Consider the following 13616-nt stretch of genomic DNA (forward strand, 5'->3'; position numbering starts at 1 on the left):
AGCCATAAAGCCATACTATCTCTCCTTCATTCTTAGCTAAGAAATACCAAGAATACCATTGATGTTATAGTACACTCTCTCAAGTGCTTAGTACAGTGCTCTGCATACAGCAAGAGTTCCACACTTAGCCAAGAAACACCATTGAAGTTATATTACACTCTCTCAAAGCGGTCAGTCCAGTTCAATGCACACAGCAAGCACTCAATATGGTTGACTGATCTAAGACCGAAGCGTGATGAAAATTATGCCGTTTTCTCCACTCTTTTCAGACCCTCGCTGGACGTCTGTGCCCAGAATGAAGCGAACAAAAAAATCATAGCTCTGACCATTTGCAAGCTGCAAGTCATGGAGTGTGTGGGTAGGAAGTTCACGCTGGCCGCGGACAACAGCTGCAGCTTGCCCAAGTCCACTGGGAAGACGTGCGACGCGTGTTTGCTGTGGGAGAAATGCGATGGTAAGCCAGGACTCGGGGCACTCCGCGGGCATGGCTGATCGCCCGTGTGGGGCAAGTGGCACCAGACCTCGGGCACGAGGCCCGGGGGAAGTCTGAGACTCCCCCCAGGGTGGGGGGCATCAATCGGTCCATTGCTGAGCATCTAGTGTGTTGGCTGCTGAGCACTGTCCTAAGCACTTGGGAGAGTACAATAGAATTAGAGCAGGCTCCTGCAAGTCAGAAGACCCCTTGCCTGCCATGGAGCCATTGACAAGTCACTTACCTTCTCCGTGCCTCCGTTTCCTCATTTGTAAAATGGTGGTCCAATACCCCTTCTCCCTCCTACTTAGACTGTGAGCTCCATGTGGGACAGGGACTGTGCGTCCTACCTGATTAGCTTGATTCTACCCCAGCACTTAGAACAGTGTTTGACACGTAGTAAACGCTTAACAGATACCACAGTTAATTAGTAGATAGAATCCCTTCCCTCAAGGAACTTATAACTAAGACAAATGGGGGAGACAGACACTAAAATAAATTACAGATGAGCATGTCGCCATTAGAATAAAAACACCTTGAAGGCAGATACAATGCTTGGTTCTTCCCTTAATAATAATAATAGTAATAATAATTGTGATATTGTTAAGTGCTTGCTATGTGCCAAGAACTGTTCATTCATTTATTCAATCATATTTATTGAGCACTTACTGTGTGCAGAGCACTGTACTAAGTGCTTGGTAACGTACAATTTGGCAACAAACAGAGACTATCCCTACCCAACAATGGGCACTGTTCTAAGCATGGGGCACATACAAGGTGATCAGGTTGGACACAGTCCCTGTCCCACATAGGGCTTACAGTCTTAATCCCCATCTTACAAATGGGGTAAGTGAGGCAAAGAGAAGTGAAGTGACTTGCCCAAGTTGTTCTCCTTATATTCTGGCCTTTCAGTCCTGTTGACTGACTGGACTAAGTGTTTACTCTAGACTAAGCTCATCGTGGGCAGGGAAGTTGTCTGTTTAGTGTTCTATTGTACTCTCCCAAGAGCTTAGTACAGTGCTCTGTACATGGTAAGTGCTCAATAATCTGACTGACTGACTGACTTATTCTGTGGGCAATATAGAGCATTCAATTCAGTGCCTTGTGTGCCAAGCAATATGCTGAGTGGGCACTATTCTAGGTCCTTGGGAGCATATATAATAAGAGTGGCACACCTGATCCCTGTCTTCCAGGAGCTGAAATTCTCCACTTTTAGACCTCCATCCAGAGTCCTTCTGTCCCGATCCTTTCTCTCTCTGGCTGTGCTTCCTGCTCTTCCACCCCTGCCCTTCCCCGGATGGCTCTCTTTCCTTTTCCCTCTCAGCTCCTGGATTCCTGGATAGAGATGCGGAGGGGGACAGTTTGGGATGGGGAAGGGGGCAGAGATGGGAAGGTGGAGAGGGGTGAGGTGGGAATGGGAGAAGGAGTCAAGATGAGGAAAGAGATAGAGATGGGGGATGGGGATGGGGCATAGAGGAAGGGTTCCTAATCTTCCTGTTTTTAATCCTTTTCTCTGTCAATCAATTAATCAGTGGTGTTGAGCACATACTATGGGCAGAGCACTGTTCTAAGTTCTTGGGAGAGTAATAATAATGGCAGTACTTGTTAAGTGCTTACTTTGTGCCAAGCACTGTTCTGCAAGTGGGCTTAGATACAAGCTCATCAGATTCATTCATTCAATTGTATTTATTGAGGACTTACTGTGTGCAGAGGGCTGTACTAAGTATTTGGACACAGTCCCTGTCCCACATGGGGCTCACAGTCTTAATCCCCATTTTACAGATAAGGTAACTGAGGCCAGAGAAGTTAAGTGACTTGCCCAAGGTCACACAGCGGACAAGTGGCAGAACTGGGATTAGAACCCAGATCTTTTTGACGCCCAGGCTCTATCAACTAAACCACCACTGCTTCTGCAATACCACAGAAAAGGCAAACTCGTTCCCTATTATGTCCTTTTCACACTGGCAGCTTGTCATCCAATGCCCTTCTCAGGGAGGAGGGACTTTTCTGCAGGACCCCAGTGTCGCCTGAGGGCAGATAGAGCAGAGCAGTCCCCGTTATCCCCCCACCCTCCCACTCTCTATTCTTAGTACAGGCCAGTCTGTCCCAGAGACAAACTGGGTTTTCTCCACCAAGCATTTCTTGGAGTCTGTTGATTGTCCGGGGAAAAGAAAAGCAGCATGGCCTAGTGGATAGAGTGGGAATCAGGTCTAATCCCGGCTCTGCCACTTGTCTGCTGTGTAACCTTGGGCAAGCCTCAGTTTCCTCATCTGTAAAATGGGGATAATAATAATGATGATGATGGTATTTGTTAAGCGCTTCCTCTGTGCCAAGCACTGTTCTAAGCATTGGGGTAGATACAAGGCAATCAGGTTGTCCCACCTGGGGCTCACAGTCTTAATCCCCATTTGACAGATGAGGTAACTGAGGCACGGAGAAGTTAAGTGACTTGCCCAAAGTCACACAGCTGATAAGTGGAGGAGCTGGGATTAGAACCCACAACCTCTGACTCCCAAGCCTGTGCTCATTCAACTAAGTTATGCTGCTTCTCTAAGGATAAAGACTAAGCTTCTTGCGGGACGTGGACCATGTCCGAAGTGTGTATCCCAGCACTTAGTACAGTGCCTGGAACATAGTAAGCACTTAACAGACACCATAAGAAAAAAGGGCTGGGTGCTGCGCAGCCCAGAGTGCTGACCAATCAGGGAAATCAGGGAAATCAAGGAAAGGTTTCCCAGGAGCCCAGAGTGGCTCTTGGCAGGGCCAGGCGTCCCCGAGCCAGGAATTGCAGCTGTGATGGGCAACCTCACTTGCCTGTGGTCTCCTTGGAGGCCTGTCCCCTCCCCGCCACCACCCACCCCACCAAGCCAATCCCCTTTCCCCTCCTCTGTTTTCCCAGAGCCAAGCGGCACGTGTGTGTGTCGTGAAGCAGCGGAGTGTGAGGGGCAAGAAGGGATGAGCATCTGCGTGGAAGAGGCCGGGGGCCGGCGGACGCTGAGCGAGTGCGAGGCTGGGGTCCTGAGATGCCAGGGCCAGGAGCTCCCCGTCGTCGCCATCACGCCCTGCCCCGATGAGAGGAAGTAGCCTCCTCCACGGACCGCCGGGCCTTGTCCGACTCGCCCGTCCTCGGCCCGAACCTCTCCCTGTCTGAGCGGCCCCTGCTCTCATCCAACTGACACCAGCCTTCCTCTCCTTTCCCGTCTCCTCCCCCTCTCCTTCCCAAACTCTACCTCTCCTTCTACTACCCTTCCCCTCCACTGCATCTGTCCCCATCTCTGACCTCTTTCCCATCTCAACCCATCCTCCTCCCCTTCTCCTTCCTCATCTCTTTCCACTTCCTACTCCTTCCTCTCTGCTTCATCTCTACCCCCTTCTCTCCCCCCTTCCTCCTCCCCATCTACTTCCCGACTTCTACTGGCCTCCTAGTCCCCACCTCTCCCCATCTCCATCTCGACTCTTCCTCACCCTTCCTCTCTGCCCCATCTCTAACCCCCATCTCTACCTCTTTCCCCATCTGGATTCCTCCTCCCATTGCCACCTCACCACTCTCCACCTTCCTGTCTCTGCCCCCTTCTGCATCTTGACATCTTCCCCTCCCCATCTCTGGGTCCTCCCCTGCCAGGCCCCTCCTCCTCCCCAATTCGTTGTCCCCCACCCCGCCAGACCTCTTGTATAAACCCAAGCCATTTTTGGTCCTGTTATGTGGGGTCGAGGTTCTGTCTGTCATGCCATGTGGAGAGAAAGAAGACGATAGCCACTAATGATGGTGGTCCAGCCCACATCTCACTAGGGGAGGTGATTCAAGAAAACACAATAGAGCAGTCTGGGAGGAACTAGAGACTGTGGTGAGCTGAAAGGCTTGTAATTATTCCTCTTCACAGGAGCATCTTTACTTTGCATTTGCCTCCCTGAACAAGCTCGCGGGAAGACAGCCTCTGCTCCAGAGATTGAAAGGTCTAAGTGATGTGCAGCTTCTAGCCGTCAAGGGCACAGCTACGCTCTAACTTTGTAATTTAGGAGCAACACAACAGCACTTATTTCCTTATCTTTTTTACTTTCATCTAATAGGTTTGAACCCAAGGGCCTTGAATTTCAGGCCTGAGGAGGGCCCACACGTGTATGCACAGAACGGGTATTCGAGTGTCTACGGTGGGACTGGCTCTGGGCATTTCCTCCGTAACCAGGCACATGAGCACGTTTTGCAGGGGAATTGAATCCGCCAGGTTCGCGGGTTTATCGATTTATCTCTCAACCATCTTCTATGGGAACAGAAAGAGCTGGCCAGGCAGTTGAATGAATGAGGTAAAATGATAATGGAATGGGGCTTGTTTGTTGAAAAATCAATTTACTGTATTTCTTCCTATTGATAAATACATTGTAAGGAAAGTTTCTGTCTGTTCTTACCTTTAACAAGGGGTAAATTCTTGTCTGGAATAGTACTTAGATGCTTCAGGGGAAGCTCTGGCCATGTTGCCTTCATATAAACGTCATGGGAAGGAAATGCTGTTTGTGAGGTAATCTGAAAATTTTTCAGCCTGGTCGACCCGGTATCGAATTTTAAAAATGCAATTCATTCATTCATCCAATCGTATTTATTGAGCGCTTACTGTGTGCAAAGCACTGTGCTAAGCACTTGAGAGAGTACAATACAACTATAAACAGATACATTCCCTGCCCACAACTTGATGAATACATTACTAAGCAACGTGGCTCAGTGGAAAGAGCCCGGGCTTTGGAGTCAGAGGTCATCAAATCCCAGCTCTGCCACTGTCAGCTGTGTGACTTTGGGCAAGTCCCTTAACTTCTCTGTGCCTCAGTTACCTCATCCGTAAAATGGGGATTAAAACTGTGAGCCCCCGTAGGACAACCTGATCACCTTGTAACCTCCCCAGTGCTTAGAACAGTGCTTTGCACATAGTAAGTGCTTAACAAATATCATCATCATCATCATCATTATTATTATTACTAAGCTTTCCTTAAAAAAGTCCGTAGACTTTCTGAAGTTTAGGCTGAGGTTTAGTTTCTTACACATAACTTCCCCTGAAACAAATATGATTTTTTTTTTCTTCTGGTTAGCATGCCGGGGTTGGAATCCAGAATTTCCCGCACCACTGTGCCCCTGGAGAGACTTGCGATAACGGAGAGCCCCGGCCCTGAAACCCCTTTGACTTGATTTCCAAATAGCAAGAGCCCCGTACATTCCGAGCATCTGTGAGGACACGAGTTGCCATGGTAACAGCAGCGGGTCAAAGGGAGACAGAGCCAGAGAGATTGTGGCCGCCAGACTTTGTTTTCACACTGAGTGTTTCCTCTCTAGGCTCAAGGTCTAAACGCATTTCCACATTCTCTGAAGCTCTGTCCTTCAGTTGGGGAAGATCTCCCCTGACAAGGAAACATAGAAATCAGGCTTTGGCTGCGTTTGAGCCCCCGAGTTTGCTCCCTACTTTATTTTTTTAATTTCTTCCCCGTTAGATTGCATCTTTCTGAGGATATCAAGGAGACACATCCCCCAGCCTTTTCTTTTTTTTAATGCCATTTGTTAAGCACTTACTACGGGCCGGGCACTGTTTTAAATGTTGGGGTAGATATAAGCTAATAATAATGATGGCATTTATTAAGCACTTACTATGTGCAAAGCACTATTCTAGCACCGGGGAGATTACAAGGTGAGCAGGTTATCCCACGGGGGGCTCACAGTCTTAATCTCCATTTTACAGATGAGGTAACTGAGGCCCAGAGAAGTGAAGTGAGTTGCCCAAAGTCACACAGCTGACAATTGCCGGAGCCGGGATTTGAACCCATGACCTCTGACTCCAAAGCCTGGGATCTTTCCACTGAACCTCGCTGCTTCACTGAGCTAAGCAGGTTAAACACAGTCCCTGTCCCACATGGGGCTCACAGTCTTAATCCCATTTTACCAATGAGGGAATTGAGGCCCAGAGACTTGAAGTGACTTTCCTAAGGTCACACTGGAGACAAGTGGCGGAGCTGGGATTAGAACTCAGGTCCTCTGACTCCAAGGCCCATATTCTAACTACCAGGCCATGCTGTTTCCTGCAGGAAATTCAGATTTCACCACAAATGGGTGTGAGTCGGGGCCCCGTTAGGAAGGGGACAGGGAGCAGGGCAGGAGGCCGAATTTTGCCACGTTGTAGAACCCCAATCCACCTGTCCCTGTGAAGGTCCCTGTTGGGGAGGGGTCACAGTGGAGCGGGAGAAGGAGCAGAGCCAGCACCCCTTCAGGGGGTCTCCTAGTGCCCTCCTGGACCAGAAAGAGCACAAGATTGGGAATCGGGAAGCCTGGATTCAAATCCTGACTCTGCCACTTGACTGCTGTGTGACCTAGGGCAAGTTACCTAACTTCTCTGTGCCTCGCTGTCTTCATCTGTGAACCGGGGCTTCAATACCTGTTTTCCCTCCCCCTTAGTCTATTTCCCATGTGAGATAGGGACTGTGTCTGATCTGCTCATATCTATCTGAGACGCAGCGTGGCTCAGTGGAAAGAGCATGGGCTTTGGAGTCAGAGGTCATGGGTTCAAATCCCAGCTCCGCTAATTGTCAGCTGTGTGACTTTGGGCAAGTCACCTAACTTCTCTGGGCCTCAGTTCCCTCATCTGTAAAATGGGGATTAAGACTGTGAGCCCCCTGTGGGACAAGCTGATCACCTTGTAACCTCCCCAGTGCTTAGAACAGTGCTTTGCACATAGTAAGCACTAAACACATGCCATTATTATTATTATTATCTGCCCTAGCACTTAGCACAGTTCTTGGCACATAGTAAGTCCTTAATAAAGACTATGATGATGATGATGATGATGATTTTCAGCGATGGAATGAACTATTTGCTGCAGACCCTGGGCTGTCCAGTGATGGTAGCAGCCAGTAATGCCCTTAAATGTGGTGACACACAGGCTTGTTTTTGCCCTCCTTTAATTTCTTCCAACCTGGGCTTTTAGGAGCTGCATCCCTGGCCCTGGGACTAAGGGGCCTCCAGAAAGATAAGCTCACATACGTACATGATCATGGCCTCTGAGGGCAACAGGTAAGAGGGGTGCTCAGCCCCAGACCTGCCACATCGGGTGTCCTGAACGGCAGGTGGTCTCTGGCCCTGCTGCCCGCTGAAGTGCTCTGTGGAGGTGGTGGGGACCAAGGCTACAGAGATGGTGATGGTGGCGGGAGTGATGATGGTGGGAGGGGGTGGTGATGATGGAGGGGGTGATGGCAGGGGGGGGCAATATCAGAGGGGGTGGTGATAATAATAATAATAATAATAATGATGGCATTTATTAAGCGCTTACTATGTGCAAAGCACTGTTCTAAGTGTGGGGAGGCTACAGAGTGATCAGGTTGTCCCACAGAGGGCTCACAGTCAATCCCCATTTTACAGATGAGGTAACTGAGGCCCAGAGAAGTTAAGTGACTTGCCCAAAGTCACACAGCTGACAATTGGCGGAGCTGGGATTTGAACCCATGACCCCTGACTCCAAAGCCCTTGCTCTTTCCACTGAGCCATGCTGCTACTCTAATGATGTGGTGATGGTGGGGGCAGTGATAGTAATAATAAGTGTGGCATTTATTAAGCACTTACTACGTGCCAGGCACCATACTAAGCGCTGGGGTGGATACAAACAAATCGGGCCCGTTCCAAGTGGGGCTCACACTCTTAATTCCCATTTTCCAGATGAAGGAACTGAAGCACAGAGCAGTGAAATGATTTGCCCAAGGTCACAAGGCAGACAAGTGGCAGAGGCAGGATTAGAACCCAGGTTCTTCTGACTCCTAGGCCTGTGCTCTATCCACTAAGATGCTGCTTCTTGTCAGGTGAGGCTTCCTCCGTATCCCTTCCCTGCTGCTCCCCCAAACCCCACTATCAAGGCTGACCATCTTTCCCTCCTCTCCTTCTCCCCAGGCACGTGGGCCAATGCTCCATTCTGGAGGGGATAAAGCAGGGAGGGGCACCAGGAAAAACAAATATTTACAGAGCTCCATTGGGAACAGAATAAATCAGGGAGAGACATTCACTCCGTGGTTGGGGCCAGTGAAAACCAAATTTCCCTATTTTGGAGCCATATTCTGTGACCTCTCCTTCATTCCACATTATCTGTTGCCTGTCTAAACTTTTTGCAGAGCCAAGAAGAGGAACAGCAAGAAAGCAGGGGCAAGGAGAACAGCGGTCAGTATGCAAGCTTCTTCATGACTCTGGTATTTCCCCCATCTGTAATTGATTTTATTATGTGTCTTACTAGATTGTAAGATTCTTTTGAGGAAGTATTGCATCTACCAAGTCTAGTGTACTATCGTGATCACTTAGTAGAGTGCTGTGCACACAATTAAGTGTTCATATGCCAAATGCTGTGCTTAGGGTTGAAGTAGATCAAATACAATCAGATCAGGCATAATCCCTGACCCACAGGAGGCTAACAATCTAAGGGGGAGGGTCCATGAGTAACAAACCTCCATTTTCAGATGAGGAAATTGAGACACAGGGAAGTCAAGTGACTTGCCTAAGGTCTTGCAGTAGGGAAGTAGTGAAGCCAGGATTTGAATTTTGGGTGAATCAATCAATCAATGGTATTTATTGAGTGCTTACTGTGCACAGAACACTATACTAAGCACTTGGGAGAGTAGACTGCAATTGAGATGGTAGACACATTCCCAGCCCAAAATGAGTTTACGGTCTAGAGGGGGAGACAGCCAGTAAAATAAATTAAATATATGAACATAAGTGCTGTAGAGATGAGGATGGAGAGAATGTCAAGTCCTTAAAGGCTATAGATCCAAGGGCGAGGGCATTTTAGAAGGCAGAGGGAATAGAGCTTGAAGCAGGGTGGCCTAGTGGGTAGAGCACGGGCCCGGGAGTCAGAAGAACCTGTGCCACTCGTCTGCTGTGTGACCTTAGGCAAGTTACTTCACTTCTCTGTGCCTCAGTTCTCTCATCTGTAAATTGGGAATTAAGACTATGAGCCCTAGGCGGGACAGAGACTGGGTCCAACCTGATTACCTTGTATGAATCCCAGTGCTTAGTACAGTGCCTGGCACATAATAAGCACTTAACCAATGCCACAGTTATTATTAGGAGAAATAAGGTTTAGATGGGGAAGGCCTCTTGGAGGTGAGGCGATTTTAATCAGGCTTTGAAGGTGGGGAGAGTTGTCTGTTGGATATGAAGAGGGAGGGCATTCCAGGGTAAGGGCAGGGCGTGGACGAGGGGTCGGTGGTGAGATAGATGAGATTGGGTGACAGTGAGTAGGTTGGTGATAGAGGAGCAAAGCAAACACATCGGGTTGTAATAGGAAATTAGCTAGGTAGAACAGGAGTGGGTGAGCTGATTGAGTGCTTTTCAGCCTAGGATAAAGAGCTTCAATTTCATGCAGGGGTGGATGGGCAACCATTGAAGGTTCTTAAAGAGTGGGAAGATGTGGATTGAATGTTTCTTTCTTAGGAAAACGATCCAGGCCACCTCTGCATCTGCCAAGCTAGCTCTCTTCCTCCCTTCAAAGCCCTATTGAGAGCTCACCTCCTCCAGGAGGCCTTTCTAGACTGAGCCCCCTCCTTCCTCTCCCCCTACTCTCCCTCCCCATCCCCCCGACCTTACCTCCTTCCCCTCCCCACAGCACCTGAATATATGTATATATGTTTGTACATATTTACTATTCTATTTATTTTATTTTGTTAATCCCCCTCCCCATCCCCTTGCCTTACCTCCTTCCCCTCCCCACAGCACCTGTATATATGTATATATGTTTGTTCATATTTACTATTCTATTCATTTTATTTTGTTAATATGTTTTATTTTGTTATCTGTCTCCCCCTTCTAGACTGTGAGCCCTCTGTTGGGTAGGGACCATCTCTATGTTGCCAACTTGTACTTCCCAAGCACTTAGTACAGTGCTCTGCACACAGTTAGCACTCAATAAATATGAGTGATTGAATGAATGGAGTGTGGATTGGAGTTGGGAGAGAGAGGAAGGAGGGAGGTCAGTGAGGAGGAGGATGCAGTGGTCAAGGTGGACTATGGTAAGTGCTTGAATCAGGGTAGTAGCAGTTTGGGCAGAGAGTAAAGGATGGATTTGAGTGATGTTGTGAAGGTAGAGTGAATATGTGGGTTGAATGAGAATGACGGTTCAAGGTTATGGACTTGTGAGATGGAGGATAGTGGTGTTTTCTACAGTGATGGGAAAGACACGGGATGGATGGGGTTTGGAGTCAGAGGTCAATGGGTTCAAATCCCGCTCCGCCAGCTGTCAGCTGTGTGACTTTGGGCAAGTCACTTCTCTGTGCCTCAGTTACCTCATCTGTAAAATAGGGATTAAGACTGTGAGCCCAACATGGGACAACCTGATCACTTTGTAACCTCCCCAGAGCTTAGAACAGTGCTTTGCACATAGTAAGCGCTTAATCTATGCTATTATTATTATCTCCATTATGCGGGTGAGGAAGCCGAGGCTCAGAGAAGTCAAGTGACTTGCCCACAGTCACACAGCCGGCACATGGTGGAGCAGGGATTAGAACCCAGGTCTCCAGAGACCTGGAGCATTTCTGAGCTGGACGCTGCTTCTCCTGCCCGTGTTTTTCTTTCCCAGTGCTTTTGTGTCTCTTCCTCTTCCCCTTCAACCTGGGATCCCTCTGTGAGCCAGAGATCACATCCAACCGGGGTCCTAGCATCTTTTCCCAAGGCTCAGAACAGTGCCCAGAGAGTAAGCCCTTCCTGAGGCAATCAAGGATAACGATAACCATCAGTATTGATAAAGATAGCAATAATTCACCCGGTTCCCTCAGGGGGTAGGAGGAAGGGGCCGGCATGGTTGGTGTCTGGCAGAGCAGCCCTGCTCTCCAACACTGCCCCTCGTTGGGACTGGTCCTCTGGATTCCTGTCACGGCTGTCCACTCCTCCCATGCTGGAACAATAGATCCTCCTCAATCAATACTATTGAACGCAAGGATTCTACTGAGAAGCAGTATGACCTAGTGGAAAGAGTACCAGCCTAGGAGTTAGAGCACCTAGGTTTTAATACTGGCTCTGCCAATTCCTTGCTGTGTGATCTCTGGCAAGTCGCTTCACTTCCCTGTGTCTCAGTTCCTCAACTGTAAAATGGAGACTTAATACCTGTTCTCCCTCCTACTTGAGGGGAGAGCCCCGTGCAGGACAGGGACCATGTCCGACCTAATTGACTCGTACTTACCCCAGTGCTTAGAACAGTGTTTGACACATACTAAGCTCTTAGTAACCACCAAAAAACAAAACAAGGAGGGAATAGCAAGGTCCCCTTAAAAGCAAGCTGCAGCTGTTTCTAAGACTTGAGTTGGATGAAGCTGCGTGGCTCAGTGGAAAGAGCACGGGCTTGGGAGTGGGTTCTAATTCCAGCTCCACCACTTGTCAGCTGTGTGACTTTGGGCAAGTCACTTGACTTCTCTGTGCCTCTGGTAGCTCATCTGTAAAATGGGAATCAACACTGTGAGCCCCATGTGGGACAACCTGATTACCTTGTATCCCCCCCCCCTCAGTGCTTGGCACATAGTAAGCACTTAAAAATGCCATCATTATTATTATTATTATTGTGAAGGAAAGGCGCTCTGACCACTGACAACAAGCATCTAATGAGCACCAGAGGGCGAGAACAGCAATCACTGTATGGACAGTGTTTTCATTCATTTAGATTTATTAAATGTGCATGGCACCCATTTGGTTCCTGGGTGAATAGAGCACTGCATCGACCTCTTCTGTGAGCTGAGCACTGAGAAAGCCGAAGGGGCGGCTCCTCCTTCTGGGGGCTTATAATTGAAGGGGGATGAGGCAGGCAGATTGGGAGAGGCTACGGAGTGGCCGAGGTGGGGAGAAACAATTGAATCATTCCCAAAGTGGCCAATGTTGGGGGTGGGAGGGTCCATGGAGGAGAGAGGAGAGGGCAAATGGCCTCAAACTGGCCTGCCCTGAGGAGGTCAGATGGCAGTTTGAGCAAATCTAGGCCGAGGGCACCCTGCAAACCCAAATCAAGGTCATCCAAGGTCCATGGGGGCTGGAGATGGGCTCGGTGGTTCAGAGACACAGTGAACCGACCCAGTTTCGGACCCCAGGATATGCCAGATTGTGATTGAATATAAAGATCTCCAAGGGCCCGAGCTTGTCTTCTCCTCCTCGCTTCCCCAGGACCCAGCGGACGGCCCGGGAGAAGTTGGTGGACTGGGCAGCCAGTCCCGGCCCTCCGCTTACGGGTGAGGAAGGCTGCTTCCGCTCACTGCCCGCCTTCGCAGGAGGCTGTGCCGGGCGGCCTCCGCCGCTCTCTGGACACTGACGCAGGGGTCCGTCTTCAGCCCCCGCAGACCTGGGTGGGGGGCAGAGAGGGAGATGATGCACGGGAGTCCGCCGGCCTCGGAGGCAAAGACCCAGGTGGGCTCAGGGCCAGGGTGGGGGCAGGAAAAGTGGGGGGGATGTGGGACTTGGGTGAATAGGACAAAGGAGAGAAGGAGCCTGAGGCTTTCTAGGGCGCAACAGGGTAGTGGAGGCAGGTGGAACAGCTTTTTTAGTTATATTAATGAATTAATTCATTCAACTGTATTTATTGAGCTCTTACTGTGTGCAGAGCCCTGAACTAAGCTCTTGGGAGAATACAACAACAAGCAGACACATTTCCCACCCACCATAGCTTGCTGTAAGCTCGAGAGCTTAGTACAGTGCTCTTCACACAGTAAGTCCAACAGCTGTGTTTCTCCCCCATCTCCAAGTGACCCTGGGAGCTTCTGAGAGGCTGGCCTGGGACCGTCTCTATACGTTGCCAACTTGCACTTCCCAAGCGCTTAGTACAGTGCTCTGCACACAGTAAGCGCTCAGTAAATATGATTGAATGAATCCTCCCTTCTCATCTCACTGTGGGCAGGGAATGTCACTGTTTATTGTTGTGTTGTACTCTCCCAAGCGCTTAGTACAGGGCTCTGCACACAGTAAGTGCTCAGTAAATATGACTGACTGAATATAATAATAATAATAATGATGATGATGGCATTTGTTAAGCACTTGCTATGTGCAAGGCACTGTTCTAAGCACTGGGGAGGATACAAAGTGATCAGGTTGTCCCACGTGGGGCTCGCAGTCCTAATCCCCATTTTACAGATGAAGGAACTGAGGCACAGAGAAGTGAAGTGACTT

General features: G+C 49.2%; 2 protein-coding genes across 2 annotated transcripts in view; one reads left to right on the forward strand and one right to left on the reverse strand.

The window, feature by feature from the left end:
- The window catches only part of C7 (complement C7), a 59540-nt gene extending 54682 nt beyond the window's left edge, over positions 1–4858 (forward strand). Inside the window, exons 17-18 of the mRNA XM_038744289.1 lie at positions 270–454; positions 3372–4858. Of these exons, the coding sequence (XP_038600217.1) occupies positions 270–454; positions 3372–3556 (370 nt within the window). The 3' untranslated portion in view covers positions 3557–4858. The remainder of the gene's footprint in view (positions 1–269; positions 455–3371) is intronic.
- A 7288-nt stretch (positions 4859–12146) lies between these two features.
- The window catches only part of MROH2B (maestro heat like repeat family member 2B), a 94980-nt gene continuing 93510 nt past the window's right edge, over positions 12147–13616 (reverse strand). Inside the window, exon 42 of the mRNA XM_038744407.1 lies at positions 12147–12795. Coding sequence (XP_038600335.1) covers positions 12680–12795 — 116 coding nt within the window. The 3' untranslated portion in view covers positions 12147–12679. The remainder of the gene's footprint in view (positions 12796–13616) is intronic.

This window comes from Tachyglossus aculeatus, chromosome 3, assembly GCF_015852505.1.
Source record: "Tachyglossus aculeatus isolate mTacAcu1 chromosome 3, mTacAcu1.pri, whole genome shotgun sequence".
Lineage (NCBI taxonomy): Eukaryota > Metazoa > Chordata > Mammalia > Monotremata > Tachyglossidae > Tachyglossus > Tachyglossus aculeatus.